Here is a 21,241-nt window from a genome sequence, read left to right on the forward strand (position 1 = left end):
CCTCCCAAAGTGCTGGGAAGATACACTTCTAATCACAGTATTTCCAACTATATATTTGGTAGAAACAGTTGAAATTGCCATTGCAGTTACAGCAAAGGTAACAAGAGGTAAATTTCTAATATGTAACAGGAGAGTTGACTTTTCATCTAATTAGCACCAAAATCATTAAATCTGTATAGATATTTGCATTAGCAGAAATCCCATTTTGTTCATGTTGTTTTTAAATAAAGTGACTCATTTAAAATTTAGTTGCATTTTAAAAATCTGTGTTATGGGAGTGGTAATATTGATTCCAGGCAGGGAGATGAGTGAGACATTACCAGATGAGAGGCAGGGATGGAGCTGAGTGGTCCTCCTGGTCTCCAATGGCCTGGCGGTGGCGCGATGGGAGGGAGAGCGCCCCCTGGAGGCCTAGGCGGTTCCTGGCTCGTGTGCCCGCGGGAACCCAAGCAGTCAGCCTCTGGCCCCGCCAGGGCGTACGAATCCTTTCCTCGTTTATCCAGTATTAAGTCACGCTGTGTGCTAAGTGCCGTGGCCAGGCAGCAGCTACACAACGAGCTGAGGTAAAATAGAGAACTAAGGAAGAATGGGGGACCCCAAAGCCAACTTGGTGACATCACACGCCGGAGTCGGACCCACGGCCCCCGGGCCACAGCTCAGAGGGGCGGGACCGCCCGGGCCGGGGCGGGGCCAGGGCGGGGCCTGTCACCAGGGAAACCGCCCTCCTAGTGTCCGCGCGCGGCGGTTGAATTGCGCCCAGCGAGACAACGGCTTGCGAACGCCAGTTAGGGGAGAGGCGTCTCGGAGACTCAGAGACACCAAGGCCCCTGCGACGAGGTGGCTGCCGCTAGGGGGCGTCAGGACGACGGACCGGGTTCGAGTTGGACCCGCCTTTTCCGCCCGCGCCCCAGGCCCGTGCAGTTCGGCATTCGCGTCCGAGAGCGGGAAAGAAGCAGTGGCCAAGGCGCCGGTAAGTAAAAGTCCGTCCTCACCGGCCGCCTGGGCCCGGTCCGCCCAGCGAACAGGGCGGCGTGAGGGTCACGGGCTGGAAACAATGCCACAGCTCAAGCCGACTCCAACAGTAGTAGCTTTTTTGTTGTTTTTTTGAGACAGCGTCTCCCTCTTTCGCCCAGACTGGAGTGCAGTGGTGTGATCTCGGCTCACTGCAACTTCCGCCTCCGGGATTCAAGCGATTCTCCCGCCTCAGCCTCCCGAGTAGCTGGGGTTACAGGCGCGCGTCACCACACCCGGCGAATTTTGTATTTTTAGTAAAGACGGGTTTCGCCATATTGGTTAGACTGGTCTTGAACTCCCGACCTCAGGGTGATCCGCCCACCTCGGCCTCCCAAAGTGCTGGGATTACAGGCGTGAGCCACCGCGCCTGGCCTACAGTACTGGCTTCTACAGGCCACTCAGGCACCGCCTGTTTCTAGCTTGGAGAAGGGGAAACCGACAATAAAGTAGCCTTAAAGGGATCCATGTTCCGGCCTGCCACCTTTTCCGATGTCAGTGTTGTCCAACTGGTGTCCCTAGAATTACCCAGAATGTGCGTGGCACTGATTGATCCGTGGTTTAATCGGCAAAACCAGGTGTCTTACCTACCTGCCTCATCTGCTCACTGCCCCTTTCTAAGGCGTTCTCACAGCCGCACACACTTTCTCTCCCTCCATTAATTCCAGTAGGTAAGATTTTGGAGTCTCCTCTAAGGTCCCCAGTTTCTCGAAGATAGCCCAAGGAATGTCGCCATTTCCTTGCCTTTTACACATCTGGATTCATCCAGAGACGTAAACCCTGACCACCACCAGCTTCAAAGGGGTCCGACCCGTGCAGTCACATGGGGCTTAGAAGGGCCCTGTACTTATTTTCGTGCTCTGCTATGGCCATCTTGAAATTCTTAATTTTTAAACCAGCACCCGTCTCCCCTCCCTGCCCCCCACACACATTTTCATTTTGCACTGGGCCTGGCCTTAATTCTCATTTTCTCAAAGGCTGCCATACAACTATAAAAATACAGTTAAAAGAGATTCTTCTGTAGACGTGTCAGTAGTCACTAGGACATCAAGAGACAGGTGGCATGATTCTGTTAACTAGCTAGGAGTTGTTGGAATCATAAAGCCTTTGTGATCCAATGCCCACCCTCCACCCCTTCTCAATTTCGGAACCTGAGAGACTGCTTAGAGAAAACCTGAGAGGTTGTAAAGCTGAGCCGTCCAATACCAAAACTCACTGAACCACATGTAGCTGTTCAGCACTTGAAATGTGGCTGGTCTGAAAAAAGATGTGCTACAAACGTAAAACGCATACCAGCTTTTAAATTCTTTTGTTTTCCTTTTTTTTTTTTTTTTTTGAGACAGAGTATCCCTCTGTCGCTGGAGTGCAGTGATGCAATCTTGGCTCACTGCCACCTCTGCCTCCCAGGTTCAAGTGATTCTCCCGTCTCAGCCTCCCGAGTAGCTGGGATTACAGGTGCCCACCTCCACACCGGGCTAATTTTTGTATTTTTAGTAAAGACGGGGTTTCACCATGTTGGCCGTGGTTGGCCAGGCTGGTCTCGAATTCCTGACCTCAGGTGATCCGCCTGCCTCAGCCTCCCAAAGTGCTGGGATTGCAGGCATGAGCCACCACACCCAGCCAATTTTTCTTTTTCTTTTTTGGAGACAGAGTCTTACTCCGTTGCCCAGACTGGAGTGCAGTGGCCCAACCTCGGCTCACTGCAACCTCTGCCTCCTGGGTTCAAGTGATCCTCCTGCCTCAGCCTCCCAAGTAGCTGGGACTACAGGCATGTGCCACCACGCTGGCTAATTATTTTGTATTTTTAGTAGAGATGGGGTTTCACCATGTTGGCCAGGCTGGTCTCGAACTCCTGACCTCAGGTGATCCACCTGCCTTGGCCTCCCAAAACGCTGGGATTACAGGTGTGAGCCACTGGGCCTGACCCTTTTTTTTTTTTTTTTTTTTTTTTTTTTTTAGAAAGAGTGTTGTTCTGTTGCCCAAGCTGGAGTGCATTGACTTAATCATGACTCATTACAACCTCGACCTCCTGGGCTCAAGCATCCTCTTGCCTCAGCCTCCTGATCACAGGCATGCACCACCATGCCCAGCTAGTTTTTAGTTTTTGTGTAGAGATGAGGTCTCACTATGAGAAACACACTCGGGCTGGTCTCAAACTCCTGAGCTGAAGCAATCCTCCCGCCTCCCAAAATGTTAGGATTACAGGTGTGAGCCACTGCACCCAGCCTAAAGTCTCATTTTTAATTTAAAATATTTTATCCATCTTTATATTAATTACATGCTTAAATGATACTTTAAATAAGTCAGATTAAATAAAATATATTCAAATTAATTTCACCTGTCCCTATTTATTTTTAAACATGACTCCTAGAAAATTTTAAATTGTAAGTATATGGGACTCACATAATATTTCTTTGGGAAAACACTATTATGAAAGTTTTAAGATATTGGAAACTTCTTATAATGTTCAGAAAAACTGCTTTCCCGCCCCCCCAAAAAAAACTCACATTGACCCTTATTATTTCCCAGAAAATACCACTACCTACTCTTATTCTATGTGATCCATATCAAACAACCTTACTAACCTAGCTTAACTCAAAGGCCTTGGCAGTTAAAGAACCACAGCCTAACTACAGATGGTCTAGGACTGCAGAATTATAGTCACTTTTAAGAGAAAGGCTCAAACTTCCCCAGCTGTTGCATTAGACCAATTCAGTTGTTGGCAGACCTATCTCTACTGTTTTGGCTGTTTGTCTCGTTTTGCATAAGTAAACTGTAAAGAAATTATAGAGAAAGGAAGAAAGACGTCATCAAGGAGGGTGGTCACGTCACCAACTTTCACTCCAAATTATATTGTTACAAACTTTGGCATTGCAGCATCCTTGGCCTTACTTCTTTTTGTCAGTCACTCCACTTAGCTTTAGTGAAGAAATTGCCGAAGCTCTAGTCTGAAGCATAGATAGGGACAGAAAATGATCTCTAAATTTAAACTTTCACTTGAGCAGTCTCCATTAGTTATGGAATATAAAATGGGTGGACTCCCGTATCTTAACCTTTCTTTAGTGTTTTGAATGGCTCTCAAAAGCAGTGTGATGCAGGAAGATGTTAGCTCTACATCAGTATGTACTGGATGAGGTCCTAACCCAGTCCTCCTAGAGCCTCTAGTTCCATGAAAAATAATAGGAAAAGAGTTCTTGCTGTTAGTTCACATGAGTGCTGGTTGTTCAAAAGAACCTGGCATCTCTCTCTTGCTCCCTCTCTCGCCATGCAACATGCCTGCTCCTCCTCTGCCTTCTGCCAAGAGTTAAAGCATCAGAAGCCTAGCAGATGCTGGTGCCATGCTTGCACCGCCTGCAAAACTGTAAGCCAAATAAAATTCGTTATGAATTGCCCAGCCTCAGGTATTCCTTTACAGCAACACAAAATGGATCCACACACGTGGTTTATGTCTTCCTCTGGAAAGATAAGGCTCTGTTTGTGAGCTACCTCACCACGAGTGTGTTTTGCCTATTCACTGCTTACCCATCTGTATTAGTCTTCCACGCCGCTGATAAAGACATACCCTAGACTGGGCAATTTACAAAATAAAGAGGTTCATTGGGCTTACGGTTCCACATGGCTGGGGAGGCCTCACAATCATGGCAGAAGGCAAGGAGGAGCAACATCTTACGTGGGTGACAGAAGGGCAAACAACTTGTGCAGGGAGACTCCCATTTTTAAAGCCATCAGAGCTCAGGAGACTTATCCATCACAAGAACAGCACAGGAAAGACCCGCCCTCATGATTCAATTACCTCCCACCGGGTTCCTCCTATGACACATGGGAATTGTGGGAGTTACAATTCAAGATGAGATTTGGGTGAGGACACAGCCAAACCATATTACCATCTCATCATGAGGCTCAGTCTCAGCTATGCTTCTGAACTGCTTTGCCTCAGGAGCCACAGTATTTGACAAAGCCTTAGAAGCTGGATCTCCACCCCAGTAGACACCTGCAGGTGACTGAAATGAGATTGCCCCATCAGGGTGGGAGGATCTATCATCATACAGCCATGTAATTTCTTAAGAAATTAAGAAAGGTTTAAGCGAAAAAGCCTTGGCAAGTTGAGTTGGGAAAGAATGTCTACCACTGGCTCAAATTACTGCCTTTCTGAGGCTTCTCTTTCACCCAACATGCAAAGGTCAATCAGATCTGCAACAGCACCTTTCAACCATGATCAACCATGATCGGGTCAGCACTCTGAGATAGGATTGAGGTGTGTACACCACAGAATGCAAAATATGTGGGAATCCCTGGAAGTGTGACAGAGGTGGGAACTGGAAGTTGAAGCTTAAGCATTCCTCCTGGCACTGAGAAAGGCTTGGTCTTGTCCTGATCTCTGGCTTTGGTAGTGAAGCCACTTGGGCCTGTAGTTTTGTTACAAGATTTTTAACTACACAATTCAACATCTTTAATAGACATAGAACTACTTAGGTTATGCACTTACATGAGCTTTGGTAGTACCCATCTCATAAGAAATTTGTCCATTTCCTTACAAGACTTTGATGACTAAGTTGACTTTATGGGCATACAATAATTTGTGATATTATTCTATCTGTTTAATGTCCTGAGACCTGTAGCATTATCCCCTTTATCATTGCAGATGTTGGTAATTTGTGTCTTCTCTCTCTTTTTTTTTTTAATCAGTCAGGCTAAAGTAGTTTGGGCAATACTGACATTTTGAGCTGGATAATTCTTTGTCATATGGAACTCACCTGTGCATTGTAGGATGTTCGGCAGCATCCCTGGCCTCCACCCACTAGAGGTAGCAGCACTCCTCCAGTGGTGACAGCCGAAAACATCTCCAGACATTGCCAAATGTCTCCTGAAAGGCAGAATTGCCCCTGGTTGTACACCACTGCTTTAAACTACTTTATCTCTGTTACCATGTTTTCTGTTTCAAGCATTTTCATTTAATGTATACAAATTTTTATCTGCTGAAATTCCCCTCTGGTCATTCATGTTCCTGTCTATTTTTTTCCACTAGAACCTTCAATATATATGATTAATATATTAATCAAATTTATTTTAAGTTCCCTCTCTCTTAGTTCTAACACTTAGGTTATCTGTGAGTGTGGTTCTGTTGATTACTTTCCCTCTTCACAATGAATTGTTTTTTTTCTTTTTCATGCTCATAATATTTTATCAAATGTCGAGCATCTTGTGTAGGACAGTGGGGGGTTGAGATAATCTGTGCCCCAAAATAAGCATGCTTTTTCTGCTAGGTCAGTAATGTGGGGTCTTGAATCAGTCTACTCAGTAGTTAAGCCGGGTTTGGGTTTTATTGGTCCATCTTCAGTACACCAGCAGGTTCGATTTCCTCTATTACCTTATGCTTAGGGTAGCGTGCTAGAGGGATTTTCTCAATATCCTATTTCATTCTTAGCTTCCAGCCTTCACATTGAGCCTGTACCACACAGGAGTCTCTCTCCATGCTTTTGCCTTTCACCCTGCTTGTTACTTGGTGCTTGCTATCTTGGTAGAGGAGGCCAGAAGACTATTGGTCATCCTGGTCCAACCTCAGTCTTGGGTAAGGAATGGTCTGGGCAGAATTTTTGCCTTTTCCACAGTAAGAGCTTACTTCCCTGTATCAGTCTGATTTCACACTGCTATAAAGAACTACCAGAGATTGGGTAATTTATAAAGGAAATAGGTTTAATTGACTCACAGTTCCACATGGCTGGGGAGGCCTCAGGAAACTTAACAATCTGGCAGAAGGCAAAGGGGAAGCAAAGCACATCTTAGGTGGTGGCAGGAAAGAGAGAGAGTGAAGGGGAAAGTGCCACTTTTAAACCATCAGATCTCATGAGATCCTCCTCACTATCACAAGAACAGCGTTGGGGAAACTGCCCACATGATCCAATCACCTCCCACCAGGTCCCTCCCTCGACAGGTGAGGATTACAATTTGAGATGAGATTTGGGTGGGGACACAGAGCCAAACCATATCATTCCCCTAACAGATCTGCATCACCAAGGGAGGCTCTCTCTAGTCTCCTGCCTTGTGCCAAGTCTTTTTCATCAGTACCCAGTAGAGATGATGGAAGAGAGACTGAAAGTGGAAGCAAACTGTCTTTATGTCTGAGGCTTCCAGGGTTTGGTTTTGTTTGTTTGTTTGTTTGTTTTAATTATTATACTTTATGTTCTAGGGTACATGTGCACAACGTGCAGATTTGTTACATATGTGTACATGTGCCATGTTGGTGTGCTGCACCCATTAACTCATCATTTACATTAGGTATATCTCCTAATGCTATCCCTCCCCACTCCCGCTACCCCACAACAGGCGCCAGTAATGTTCCCCTTCCTGTGTCCAAGTGTTCTCATTGTTCAATTCCCACCTATAAGTGAGAACATGTGGTGTTTGGTTTTCTGTTCTTGTGATTGTTTGCTCAGAATGATGGTTTCCAGCTGCATCCATGTCCCTACAAAGGACATGAACTCATCCTTTTTTATGGCTGCATAGTATTCCATGGTGTATATGTGCCACATTTTCTTAATCCAGTCTGTCATTGGTGGACATTTGGGTTGGTTCCAAGTCTTTGCTATTGTGAATAGTGCCGCAATAAACATACGTGTGCATGTGTCTTTATAGCAGCATGATTTATAATCCTTTGGGTGTATACCCAGTAATGGGATGGCTGGGTCAAATGGTATTTCTAGTTCTAGATCCTTGAGGAATCGCCACACTGTCTTCCACAATGGTTGAACTATTTACAGTCCCACCAACAGTGTAAAAGTGTTCCTATTTCTCCACATCCTCTCCAGCACCTGTTGTTTCCTGACTTTAATGATCACCATTCTAACTGGTGTGAGATGGTATCTCATTGTGATTTTGATTTGCATTTCTCTGATGGCTAGTGATGATGAGCATTTTTTCATGTGTCTGTTGGCTGCATAAATATCTTCTTTTGAGAAGTGTCTGTTCATATCTTTTGCCCACTTTTTGATGGAGTTGTTTGTTTTTTCCTTGTAAATTTGTCTGAGTTCTTTGTAGGTTCTGGATATTAGCCCTTTGTCAGATGAGTAGATTGCAAAAATTTTCTCCCATTCTGTAGGTTACCTGTAAAGCCAAAATTGACAAATGGGATCTAATTAAACTAAAGAGCTTCTGCACAGCAAAATAAACTACCATCAGAGTTAACAGGGGTTTTATGCTCTCATGCTAGTCCACACTTGACCTTTAGCAATTCATTAACAATTTTAGCTGAATTCTTACCAGCGTGTGAGGTACTTGATGTCTCTTCGTCAGTGCTCATGTCCCTTTGCTCCTTTGCCAGGCCAGTCTTTCCTTGGATTTCAAGCTACTTTATTGGTCTGTGACCTTAGGTAGGGTGACCAGTTGTTCCAGTTTGCCTGAATCTGAGGAATTTCCCAGGATATGACTTTTAGTTCTAATATGGGGGAAGTCCAGTTGATCTTCCTAACCTCAGTCCTCTGAGTTTCAGGAAAAATTATTTCGTAGTTTTCTGGTTGTTGGCATAGGAGCGATGCTCTTTCTAGGTTTCTACATCCTGGGCAGAAGACAAATTACTGAAATATTTATGCACGTTGAATATGGACAAAAGTGGCACTTGAGATAGTGAGAAACCATACGGGGGAAACATCTGTTTCTTACTAAAGCAGGGGGGTTCTTGTGAAATCTTCCCTAAAATAGAGAATAAGCAAAATCATTTCAGCATCTGCCATTCTTTTGTCTGTCAGCATCAGATTTATCTGATTGCCTAAATGAACGCTCGTTGAAGAGCTGGGTCCACACCTATTCCTTCTATACCTGTAGTCAGCATTCAACCAGCACCAGACTTACACTTTACCCCCAGCAACTGAGCATCAAAAATCTTTTGCTAGATTTTTGAGCAAAATTTTTTTCAAAATAAAAATCTGTATTCTCTCTCATCAAAGGAAAATGGCTGAGTGTAGCAGTAATCTTCGAATATTAATATTGACCATTTCTGGGTGAATAAGCCCATGTGTGTACACATGCATGTATAATCTTGCTATCAGCTGCCTGGGGGCATATTTGGTTTATGTTGCCGTGGGCAGTACCTCTGGTATTGTGTTTTTTATTTCAGATATTGTGAGAACCAGGAGTATTTCTGACTCCTACAATCATCACTAATGGTTATGTGGTAGGCAGCCTCCAGGAAATGCTCTGTATCTGGTGTGATGACGAAAGCTTTATCATGTACTCAATTACTCTTTTGAGCATCCTTGAGTATCCAAGCAAAATATAACCTCTTGAGGATCTTATGGTCTGTGTATGTGATATCTTCCTATTAAATAGTCAAGATAGTGACATTAGTACAATAGAATCAACACAGAAATCTTAAAACTGGGAACATTTATAATTTCAACAACTGTAGGCTTTATACAGCTGTAGATATAAAAATAACAGCTAAGACCTGTATTATGTTTTTTATGTGCCAAGCATTGTCCTAAATGTTTTATACTCATTGCTACACTAAATCTCTACCTATATAAGCTTCATAACAACCCTATGGTGTTGAATGTTATTATCCACATATTACAGATTAGAAAAATAAGGAACAACAGGGCTAAGAAATGTTTTCAAGGTCACACTAATAGCAAGTGGTGGCAGTGAGACTTGAGCCTGTGCAGTTTGTTTCCACAGTTCTTTTTTTTTTTTTTTTTTTCCTTAATGAGAAGGAGTCTCACTCTGTCTCCCAGGCTAGAGTGCAGTGGCGTGATCCTGGCTCACTGCAACCTCCGCCTCCTGGGTTCAAGCAATTCTCCTGCCTCAGCCTCCCAAGTAGCTGGGATTACAGGCACCTGCCACCACGCCTGGCTAATTCTTGTATTTTTAGTAGTGATGGGGTTTTACCATGTTGGTCAGGCTGGTCTTGAACTCAAGACCAGGTGATCCGCCCGCCTCAGCCTCCCGAAATTCTGGGATTACAGGCATGAGCCACTGTGCCCGGCTCTCCAGAGTTCTTTTTAACCACTGTGACAGTGGTCGCAAATACAGAAGACAGAAAATATTTCAACTTGCAGGATGATGTAGAGAAAGTGAGAGTTGTATATGTGAAAAAAAGCCTTTTAAATACCACTTTGATTTTAGGCCATGTGCCAACCAAGGAGGTACAGAAAGCTGAAAGAGAACTTGCTAAGGAAAATAAGTTAGCAAGTGGTACAGTGATGCCCTGGGCTCATAAGTCAACAAACAGCATGAAATATACAGACAGTTGTGCCCATTTGATAGAAATGTCATGTGACGCAGATGACTCAGTAACAGTGGAAGTGCTAAAAAAAAAAAAAAGAAAAAAGAAAAAAACTTGCAAGAACAGCCCTACCTCTGCATATAAAATACTTGAGTACTTTCAGTTTCAAAATTAAAGATTGCTCAGAAACTACTTGCCATACAGAAGAAATTTAGGATGAAAATTTTTATCAAATGATTGAGAATGTGTTAGGTCATTCTTAGATTGCTATAAGGAAATACCTGAGACTTGGTAATTTATAAAAAGAGGTTTAATTGGCTTGTGGTTCTACAGACTGTCTAGGAAGCATAGCACTAGCATCTGCTCTGCTTCTGAGGAGGCCTCAGGGAGCTTTTACTTATGGCAGAAGGTGAAATGGGAGCAGCCATGTCACATGGCAAAAGCAAGAGTGAGAGAAAGAGTTGGGGAAATGGAAGTACCACACACTTAAATTACCAGACTCACAAGAACTCACTGTCACGACGGCAGCGCCAAGCCACGAAGGATCCATTCCCACAACCCAGACACCTCCCACCAGGCCCCACCTTCAGCACTGGTGATTGCAATTCAGCATGAGAATTGGGCGGGGACAAATATCCAAACTATTAGGTTGGTGCAAAAGTAATTGTGGTTTAATACATCAGAGAATAAAACCAATGAATGGAAAGTAGAAAGAACTTTGCTTTGAAGATGACATCATGGATGTGATCAACTCATGTGAATCAAAGTAGATTCACAAATGAGTAGAATATCTCACAAACCCTGAGACTGGTTCTTGTAAGAGAATACATAGGAAAGACAGGACAGTCAACAAGAATATTCAAAGCATTTGGCGAGGGTGGAGTAGGATGATTGATTTTCAAGTCAACTGATTATTACAACAAAATATATGTAGGAGATGAAGTATTTTAGCCTAGCCCAAGGGAAATCACTAATATCCTCTCTATACTTACTGGGTAACCTAGATGATACAATATAGCTCTTATTAAGTGGCACTTATATATGTGTGAGTCTGATATTCTCACAGAGGCACAAAAAAAAAAAAAAGAAAAAAAAAAAAGCTGGGGGGTGGGAGGGTATAGTGGTGACCTGGGAGTAAGGAGGAAAACTCAGATTGTGTTAAAAGATACAATGCAGAAATTTTGTAGGTTGGTTTCTTAAGGTTAACTTTATAGTCCAAAAGGTAGAGAGTGTTGATAATCCAGTACGATTTGTAGACATTAATGAAAAGATACTCCATACTTTGTGCTTTACTGTAACACATTTTATCCTTAAGACAAGGTAAACAACCATTTAATGTAACAAGCTTAGCTAAGTCTTGATAATTTAGAATTTTCTACTCAAAATAATTGAGTGAGGATGTCCTTTTGTAGAACGAATTACATGTTTAAGGTATTGTTGTCAATGAGGAGGAGGAGGAGCACTGCTGTCCTAAGATCAACTCTATTCTGAGGCCATGGTTATTCTTTTGTTTAAAAAAAAAAAAAAAAAGATTATTACTTTCCAAATAGACGTATCCCGGAGAACACTGGGTTTGAGGCTTGGTGAAGGTTACATTTTGAGTAAAGGACACAGAGGACATTGGATTGGCAGTGTTCAGTGTGTGTGGTTTTTCATGTCTCCCCAAATCCTCCCAGGAGATGTATTTAGGCTGCTAAAACCCACTGTTTTACCTGCTCAGGAAGCGAGCTTATCAAACATCTTTTATCCTCAAGTATATTATCTTGAAATTGCAGCGTATTAACTCACATGGTTGCAAAAACTGCCTTTCACTTGTCTGACCATCTGGATCTAACATTCAGTATCCATGAACAATCCTTGCTAAGCTATCATCATATCATCACTGTCTTGCCACATTGCCTGCAGTTGATATGATAATGATTAGGCATCATAACATAGAGTCATTTTGCAACAGTGGAAGGAGAGGACGTTGTAAGGGATGTGTGCATACAGCTCTCTGCAAGCAAGAGGTATAATGGGGCTGAGCAAAGCAACAGGTATAATAGGGTCCGGCCAGGTGTTACCACATAAATGGGGAGACGTATCTGGACTTCAGATGTGTTGTGATGTTTACAGGCATAACAAAACCCAGCTGCATATTTTTTTGTCATAGCCTCAGCCAGTAGCTTGCCACAGGGAGGCGTTACACACAGACCTTGCTGTGGGAACTATTTGGTTGTTCAAATACCTGTCTAGTACATCACCAGGCATAGGCAGCTACTGACTAGCTGCCAGAATCAGTAACTATAATAACTGTTATAGGCCAGGCATGCTGGCACATGCCTGTAGTCCCAGCTACTCAGGAGACTGAGGCGGGAGGATGGCTCAAGGCCAGGCATTTGAAGCTGCAGTGAGCTAGGATCATGCTACTGTGCTCCAGCATGGACAACAGAATGAGACCCTGTCTCAAAAAGAGAGAAAGAAATGTATATAAAAAAGCTGTTATAATGGTTTCCTCACAAACGAAAGGTGAGGAGGGCTTGTATAATAACTATGTTGATACCATGAATCAAAAAATGGCAAATATTACTGTTTTTTGAAGTTTTTGGAAGAATCTAATTCCCAAAAAGAGCCTATTTTTCATAAACACAAGAAACAGGTGTACACATCCCAGATTTTATTAATGTTGTTCGAGGGTTTGTGAGTGGGAATTCAAAAGCAAGCACAGGCTGCACTGCTCAGTTTAATATTATATATTTCAATTTTTTTTTGTCATTGCCTCTCTTTCTGCAAAAAGACTTCCTATATTTTCTCTTAAGGTTTTCACAAATTTCAGGCCAATTGATGAACACTACTTTCACCCACAGGTAAGGTTTAACTGAAAATAGTAAGATCTTGCTGTTGCTCTTACACACTGGATATTTTCTTTTCAGATTTTATTTGGAGAGAAGCAAGCATCTTTGCCTCTTTGGAGTAGGAAATTCTGACTTGAAAAAGGTAGGATTTTCTTCCTCTTTTTTTCAACTTGTGAAAAAAATTAAAGTGTAGTTTTCAAAAGTGGACACGTTGTTAAAAATTTAAGATAGTTTATTTTTAGTTTTGTAGATACTTCTAAATTAGGGATGAAGGCTGTAGATAGTATATCTGAATTTTAAGCAATGCTTTAAATATGGTTTTCAGAAACTTAAACTTTTCTCGTCTTAATTTTCAAAACTATTTAATTTTGTGAACTAATTACATTTCAAACTAAAGTGAAAGGAGTTATGTCTTGGAACTTGACAAACTTTTACATTTTATACTTTAGGCACTGATTATAAATCAAGGTGGCAGGATGATGGTAGACAGGATTTACGCCATGACATTTGAACTACGTGATTGAATGGGAAAGGGAAACCAGTTATCTCATTATACATTAAAATAGGCACTAAAGTGTAAATGTGTAGTTTAACAATGACACCTGTATAATTACTACCCAGGCTAAGAAGTAGAAAATTACCAGCATTCTAGGAAATATATGCATATTGCTTCTAAGTAACAGCCCTTCTCCTCCCCACAGGTGACCACTATATTTACCTGTATACTAAAATTCCTTTTTTCATACCAGTGGTTCCCAAAGTTTGGTCTGGCATCAGCTTCATCTGGGAATCTGTTAGAAATGCAAATTCTTGGGTTCATTCTCTGATCTATTACATTTATGTATTTTTTATGGGATGCATATTTATATGATAAAATATAAAGCAATGATTCTCAAACTTTAACATGTATCAGAATGACCTGAATGGCCTTTTAAAACACAGATGTTGGGTCCTACCTAGAGTTTCTAATGATCTCTTTCTATTGTCTGTTTTAATCATTGATTCCAATTTTCTTATATGCTGGATATGTTTGACCCTCTGCTAATCATTGCACTTGAAATGTCATTTTGTGGAAATAATTGTCTGGCCTACAATTAAGCTACTTTGCCCCAAAGATCACACGTATTTGCTTTTGTTGGGTACCTGCAGGTACTACAAGTTTGGGCCCACCTGTTCAAAGTTTGATATTTCCTGGACAACTCAGAGGAGTCTCATCACATTCAGATTATTACAATTCTTGTTCACCTTCACTCTGAAATTTTGGATCCCAGATTGTTGTAGGAGAAGGTCTCCTGACAGACTCCCTAACTTTTATGAACCCAGGGTTTTGTTTTCAATCTCCTCTGTACCCTGAAAGGCTGTCAAAATGGAGGTCCTAATGTTCTGGGATTAGCAGTGCTTTCAGTGAAAAAGTGGCTTCAGGCTTGTTTACTTCTCTTGATTCTTTGCTTCTCTTTACTCCTGGCCTGATAATTCCTTACTATTTTGTAATCTCTTTGAGGCTTTTTAAAAGATTATTTGAAATATATTTTACCCAGTTTTCTAGTTGTTTTGTTTTCAGCTGTCGGACTGACCTAAATAACCTAGGCCACCGTTACTAGAAATGGAAAATAAATTAATAGGGCACAGTATTTTTCAAAGTACTGTGGTTTTTCAAAACATTAAAAAGCAATAGATGGGCTGGGCATGGTGGCTCAAGCCTGTAATCCCAGCTACTTGGGTGTGTGAGGCAGGAGAATTGCTTGAACCCGGGAGGCGGAAGTCGCAGTGAGCCAAGACGGCGCCATTGCACTCCAGCCTGGGCAACAAGAGTGAAACTCCGTCTCAAAAAAAAAAAAAAAAAGCAATAGATGTTTATATTTTTGGGAACAAAAAGTTCTTTTTGTTAGTCTACAACTTTAATCAGACATGGGACACACAAGATGGTTTGGATACAAAAACCCTTTTTTGTTAAAAGATTCCCAGAGTTCCATATTTAAAAATATTTTATGACCTTTAACCTTATGACCTTAAATACTGATATAACCTTTAACCACTCCAGAGTGCTCTGATATTTACACAGTGGGTTCCAGAAGTGCTTCCCACAACTTCAGAAAGCCTCACAAAATGCAGAGGTGTGCCTAGTACAATATCCACTTCACGATTCATGATACTGATATCAAACACTAGGGTCTCAGTCTAGGTCCCATTGCTTGCCGCACGAAAAGAAGCAAGTGTTGCCAGGGAAGGCTTTATTATTTTACAGTTGATGTCAACCAGAGAGAACAGAGCCAAACCTCAAATCCATCTCCTTGCTCCAAGCAAAGTTAGGGGTTTATATAGTGAGGAAGGAAAACAGGAGCGCAAGGAAGAGGAGTTGATCAACAGGCAGCAGGTGGTCGAATGGGGGATCTAGTATCTCACTGTAACCACGTGCACAAAGACAGTGATTAGGGCTGGGTAAGGAAGAGGAAGTGGTCAACAGGCAGCAGGTGCGTCTCGGTCTGGGTGCAGCGATTCAGAAAGCCACAAGATGCAGGAACTCCCATTTCCGAGCTACAAATAACAGAGGGTGCTTTTCACATCACACAGAGGCTTTCTAGCCATGGCACTTCTTAAGTTACAAGGCAAGTTATGGCCAACCTCCATCCAACCCTTAGTTGATAACTTATGTTTAAAACAACATATTGACCTTTAAACCGATATGACACCACCATTATTACTTTCACACAACTTATCTCTTAAAAATCAAAATATTGCTCTCACAAGTATAAAATTTCTTAATATAAATTTCCATTTCTTATTATAAAATCCTACTTTATGAAAAGATGTGGAGAGCCAGGACCACCATGAAGTCCACTCAGTTTAACCACTTCCTTATAGATATATCTTATTGCATCCCATGTGTTTTGTTGTCTGGGATATAGGTATTTTCCTTACATAGTAGCACATGCTCCTCCTCTCTTCCTAGCTAGAATATGATCTAAAGACATGTGATTTTAGACCACATTTATTATGGCTACCATTTCTTTGGTATTACTTTTGCATAGCTGGTCATATATAATAGCTGTATCACTGATTGCTGAGGTTGCCCAGTCAACTGAACTTTGGAAATTACATAACAAATTCTGTTTCTGAGCCTAATAAGAATTTTGAGGAACCATTTAATGGCCCTAGTTGTCTAGTTATGCCCAAATAGCTGCCACTACTGTATTCCTCAGGCAGCCATTGGTGTGCCCATGACCCCTATATCCAGTAAGTAGAAGAATGAGGAGTGGGCCTATACTTTTTGCCAAAATCCGGAGTCCAATTTTTGATATTCAATGTAGATGTTAAAGAATGGGACCCTTATGAGCACCCTGATGTTACAAGCACTAGTGCCTATTCCCGTGAACTCTCAGAATCATCTAGATATGGCTGAAGATTATGCTTAGGACAGCAAGGGTCAGGAAATGTATGTCTTGGGGTTTAGGGATAGATCATCTTCCTGGCAGCTCCAGTTAAATGGCCGAGTATGATTGCATCTGATAGAGATTTGATAAATCTCATGAGCCTCCATCTCCACATGTGCTTTCTTTCAACTGCAGCAGGCCTTCCATTTATGATCACTTAATAAACTTCGCCTTTGCATAGGCTATCCAGGTTCTAGAATTTGCCCAGTTTTTAACTTGGTACCATGATTCCCCATCTCTCAGTTTTCTAGAATGAAGTGCGTATCTCCAGTACTTGGGATCTATATCACACTGTATTTGTAGCCTCTAGACTAATTATATAACTTGGCATATAGCCAGAGGTATGTGATTCAGTATTTTCTTGAGAAAATTTAACTCCTGCAGGTCCTCTGAATCACCCGAGATGTGTAGGGCAATAAGTGTAATCATTCCTTTTAAGGTAAAACTGCCTTCATAACCATTACTATTGTACTAGAATGAGGACTACTGACTTACTGGCTATAAGCTTATTTCAGTTGGTATTATAACCAGTTCTTTCAGTTCTTTCACTGTCTCCAATGCAGATCAGATATCTCTTTGAGTTTCTTTTTAAAAGTTTCCATGAGAGTTAGTTCTAGCTAAGAGCTGTATGTCACTGGCATTGAACTGTTAGGAAATACCTGGTCAGAGCTCCTAGCCCAAAGTGTCTCCAAAGGTGAGCACCCCATCATCCTGTTCACTGGAAACTAGTACTTGGAATAGTGCAGTAAACTCTTTGTCCTACTGTAGTTCTTTATCTTACTACAGTAAATTTTTCTTAGAGAAGACTTTCACACAAGATTGGCTTCAAGAACCCTAACCAGTACAACCAGGGTTCCCAAGGGAGAGGATGTTAGACCCTGGGTTTGTTGGCAACCCAGTCCAGTTCTTTCCCTGCATTCTTGAAAGCTTTTTTTCTGAAGTGGTTAGAGCCAAGTAGTCACTGATAGAGATTGTGTAGCGGGAATTCATATACAAAGGGTAGAACAGGGTCTGCTAGATAGCTAGCTAAAGTCAGCATGTGGTAAATTTAGGAAGAACTGTGATTGGTAGCTAAAGGTTCTTTGCTGCTAATGTACGGGAAGAAAATAAAAGGATTGGACAGAAATAGTAGTGTGCCTTCCCTATCTTTATCACCCATTTGTCATTTTCAGGCCTATTTGTTATTCTCTTAACCTGTAGACTCTACAAGGATACTTATGGCTTAGTTTCCAGTGTTTTATATTTCATGAAACATTTGTATCTCAACCACACCCCACCCTATACCCCAACTTACTTACCTACTTATCTGTTCCTTGCACATAAAGTCTCCTGCTCCTGGAAGTTCCCAGTGGGAAGGTGTACAAATCTGGGGACATTGGCCTCTCCACTAGGGCAGTTGTCTCAGAAGTGTCTGAAGTTTGGATATTATGGTTGAAGGGCAGACAGTACAATTAGCACTCTTATTTCTTCTAGTATTTCCTTACCATGATATTTATGGGTTGCCCATCACTTTGGGCTTTTTTTTCCACCCCATTTTTCAATACCTAGACTAATAAGTATTTCTATTGAGAACTTCCTTTTTCTCTTTTTTAAATTTCCCTCTATTTTCTTTTGATTATTTTGAGAGCTGAAATTCACAGAAGTATCCTAAATTATCTTTTCCCAAATTGTTATAGGAAAGACTGCTAGTTATCTACTCTGCTATTCATTCTTCTTCCTTTTTCTTTAGCAGAACCTGATTTGTATGGGGTTGGGGGCACCATGTACTCAGCTAAAAAACTATAGTGCCCATCCTTCATTACTGATAAGGATGGCAGTGGAACACGGTTCTTGCCAACAAGGTGTAATCAAAGGTATTGAGAGAGATACGTAGTAAAGCTCCTTAAAAGCCAGTAGCCTCACAGTGTGTAGTCTTTTGCCTTTCTTTCTTTCTTTCTCTTCTTCCTGCCTGTATGTTCGGGGAGATGCTAGACATAGAATAGACATCTCACAACAGTGAGCCATAAGAAAGAAGTCAAGATAATAACTTGGGCCACATCTGAAAAGACTGAGTTAGACACTATGTGTGAACTCAGACAGTCAGAAACCAGTCATACTTTTTGCACGCTACCACTATCCCCATTATCTTAGGGTTAGCAAAAACTGCCTTTATCATGACAGATTCATACAGTTTGTATATCTCCAACACTGTTTGCAGTAGGACTTTACTGCCGTCATTTAATTACTCTCACAATCTGGATATAGACATTATTTTGCACTGGAATCATTAAAAATAACTCCTTGTGTCTCTGTGCCCCAGGTTCATATTCCTTAATTATGGAGGGCCCAAGATCTTTAAAGGGAGTGGTAGCATGCAATTCAGTAGATGGCAATGTGGTCAATTTTGATAATTAGATAAAAATATTAGTATGCACAGCCAATGGCTTTTAAAATAGTAATAACATGAAAGTACCATGAGGTAGTTTTACAGTGAATCGCATGTTTTAAATGTATACATTCATGTTTTAAGTGTTGTGGGGATGAATTACTTGTTTTATAGATTTCTATTTTCAACCATATTTTCCTATTCTGTACTATTTGCCATACTAGAACACCGGAAAAGATTTAAGACCTCCAAATGTAAAGGGTTATTGAGAAAGAGTTGCCAAAAAAGGGTCACATATTAGTTAGATAAGTTGTAGTTTCAAAATAATATCTCCGATATCTCAGTTTATAGAAAGACAATATTCTGCATATACATCTGTCTTAACTGGAAGGCTCTTATAATATTAAGTTGTTAATATTGGAGCTTTTTCTAGCTAGATGGGATAATAGTTTTTTTAGTGTTCTGTTGCTTTAATTTTTCTGTAATGAACTGGTATTACCTGTTTGTAACTTTTTTAAAAGTTGAAAAACATTCCTCTTGATGGACATTTAACAAGAGAAGCAGAAGTATGCTGCTGAGAAATGAGTAGCATCAAGTCAGGAACAGGGGGAACAAAGGGACTCCTGCCTTTGCTGCTGATCCACCAGAACAGCCATCAGACTCCTCAGACTGCTGCTGGCTCCTGAGCTGTTCCTGAGCTGCCTGTGGGATCCTGAGTGGCAGTGAGCACTCACTGTGACACCAAAGATCCTCTTTCTTGTCTTGTTATTTCTTCATGTTACCCTATCCTATTCTATGTTAATAATGTCTCCGTCTCTCTCTCTCTTTCTCTGCCATAGTGGTGTGTGGTTGACTCTGTTTCTCACCATGTCTTCTCACAAGACTTTCACCATTAAGCGATTCCTGGCCAAGAAACAAAAGCAAAATCGTCCCATCCCCCAGTGGATTCAGATGAAACCTGGTAATAAAATCAGGTACAACTCCAAAAGGAGACACTGGAGAAGAACCAAGCTGGGTCTATAAGGAGTCGCACTTGAGATGGCACACATATTTATGCTCTATCAAGGTCACGATCACCTTACGATATCAAGCTGAAAATGTCACCACTCTCTGGATAGTTGTACATGTTTTACTGGGAATATATTTTTCTCTTTTTCTATATGTTCTGTGCTAGTAGGGTGGATTCAGTAATAAATATGTGAAAGCTTTTGTTTCAAAAATGTCTCTGTCTAGAAACTGTCCCTTCATTTATTCAATAAACATCAGGATCTGTGCTATATGTCAAACCCCTGGGTAATGCTGAGGATAAATGCTAAGCCAAATAGACCTTCAGCCTGTGGTGAGAGGGATAGATGCTACTCAGATCATACAGATGTATACAGTGGAACAAAATGAGATCAGGACTACAGAGGAAAATAAGACACAGAGGAGGCAGAGTTCCTGGGCAAGTGGGGAGACCCACTTTATGCCTTCAGTATGTGTTCAGAACTCAATACAAGTTAAGACCTATAGAAGGCACGAGTCAAGCAAGTGAAGATTGTCATGAGGAGAACAAGTACTTTAGGCAGAGGAAACAGTGTTTGAAGGCCTCGAGCAGCAATGAGCATTATGTATTTAGGGAAGTGAAAGGAGCATAGAAAGGAGATGGCTAGAGCATAGAAAGCAGAGGGAATGACTCTAGGTGAGTTTGCAGAGCTAAGTAAAGGCCAAATCACAAAGGGCTTTAAAAGTCATAAGAACATTGTACCTTTTTCTCCTAAGCAGTAAGCAACGATTGAAAGGTTTTGAACTGAAACCATACTTCAATCAGGTTAGTTTTCACACTGGCTGTGTTACAGAAAATGGATTGGAGAAAGAGACAAGAATGGTATTGGATGGAAGAGGAGGCCATTGATAAAGTGTGAATATCAGCGATCAGTTAAGGGGCAGTCACAGATTTTGTCATTTATATGGCTACTCTATTCAATAGGACATGATCCAGAAGCAGTGGTAGGCCACGGTCTAGAATTTGTAACATTTCTAGCTAGCAGTCTCTGCCTGTCTTCTTCACTCTTCTCTACATGTGGGTTCTTGTGTTTGCCATAAACTTCTGGACAGTGGTCATGTCTAAGAATTATGAACTAAGAGTTATGAGGTAATCTTTTTGCTCTTCCCAAAGTATTGCAGCCACAGTTATTAAGAGAATTGAATGAGTAATGAGTGCTTATTGTGTGCCAGGGACTATAGTGGGCACTGGCATATGGAGTGAGTAAAGACGGAGTCCCTACTTTCATGGAACTCATTAAACTGGGAGCAGATGTTAAATCTTGCAAATATGTAATACAAACTATGACGTGACTGTGAATACTTGCCTTGTCAGTTACTAAAAAAAATCTTAAGGAAA

The 21,241-nt window shown here is 41.5% G+C and overlaps 1 protein-coding gene across 2 annotated transcripts; it reads left to right on the forward strand.

Annotated features, from left to right (window-relative positions):
- Positions 1 to 586: 586 nt before the first annotated feature.
- Positions 587 to 20,144, forward strand: RPL39L (ribosomal protein L39 like). 2 transcript variants are annotated; one of them, XM_015132438.3, is made up of 3 exons: positions 587 to 970; positions 13,141 to 13,204; positions 19,698 to 20,144. In XM_015132438.3, the coding sequence occupies exons 1-2, from the start codon at positions 587 to 589 to the stop codon at positions 13,192 to 13,194; spliced, it is 438 nt and encodes a 145-aa protein (XP_014987924.2). In that variant the 3' UTR covers positions 13,195 to 13,204; positions 19,698 to 20,144. The 2 variants fall into 2 exon arrangements, with proteins under 2 accessions (XP_014987924.2, XP_014987925.1); XM_015132439.3 differs by having other exon boundaries at positions 724 to 970.
- The last annotated feature ends 1,097 nt before the right edge of the window (positions 20,145 to 21,241 follow it).

The sequence above is a fragment of the Macaca mulatta genome, chromosome 2, assembly GCF_049350105.2.
Source record: "Macaca mulatta isolate MMU2019108-1 chromosome 2, T2T-MMU8v2.0, whole genome shotgun sequence".
Classification (NCBI taxonomy): domain Eukaryota; kingdom Metazoa; phylum Chordata; class Mammalia; order Primates; family Cercopithecidae; genus Macaca; species Macaca mulatta.

Bases quoted from the DNA above. Each gene is read 5' to 3' on its own strand.
- RPL39L (XM_015132438.3), top strand. From the start codon at position 587: ATGGGGGACCCCAAAGCCAACTTGGTGACATCACACGCCGGAGTCGGA. The intron at 971-13,140 runs GTAAGTAAAAGT...TTTTCTTTTCAG, and splicing joins AAGCAGTGGCCAAGGCGCCG to ATTTTATTTGGAGAGAAGCA.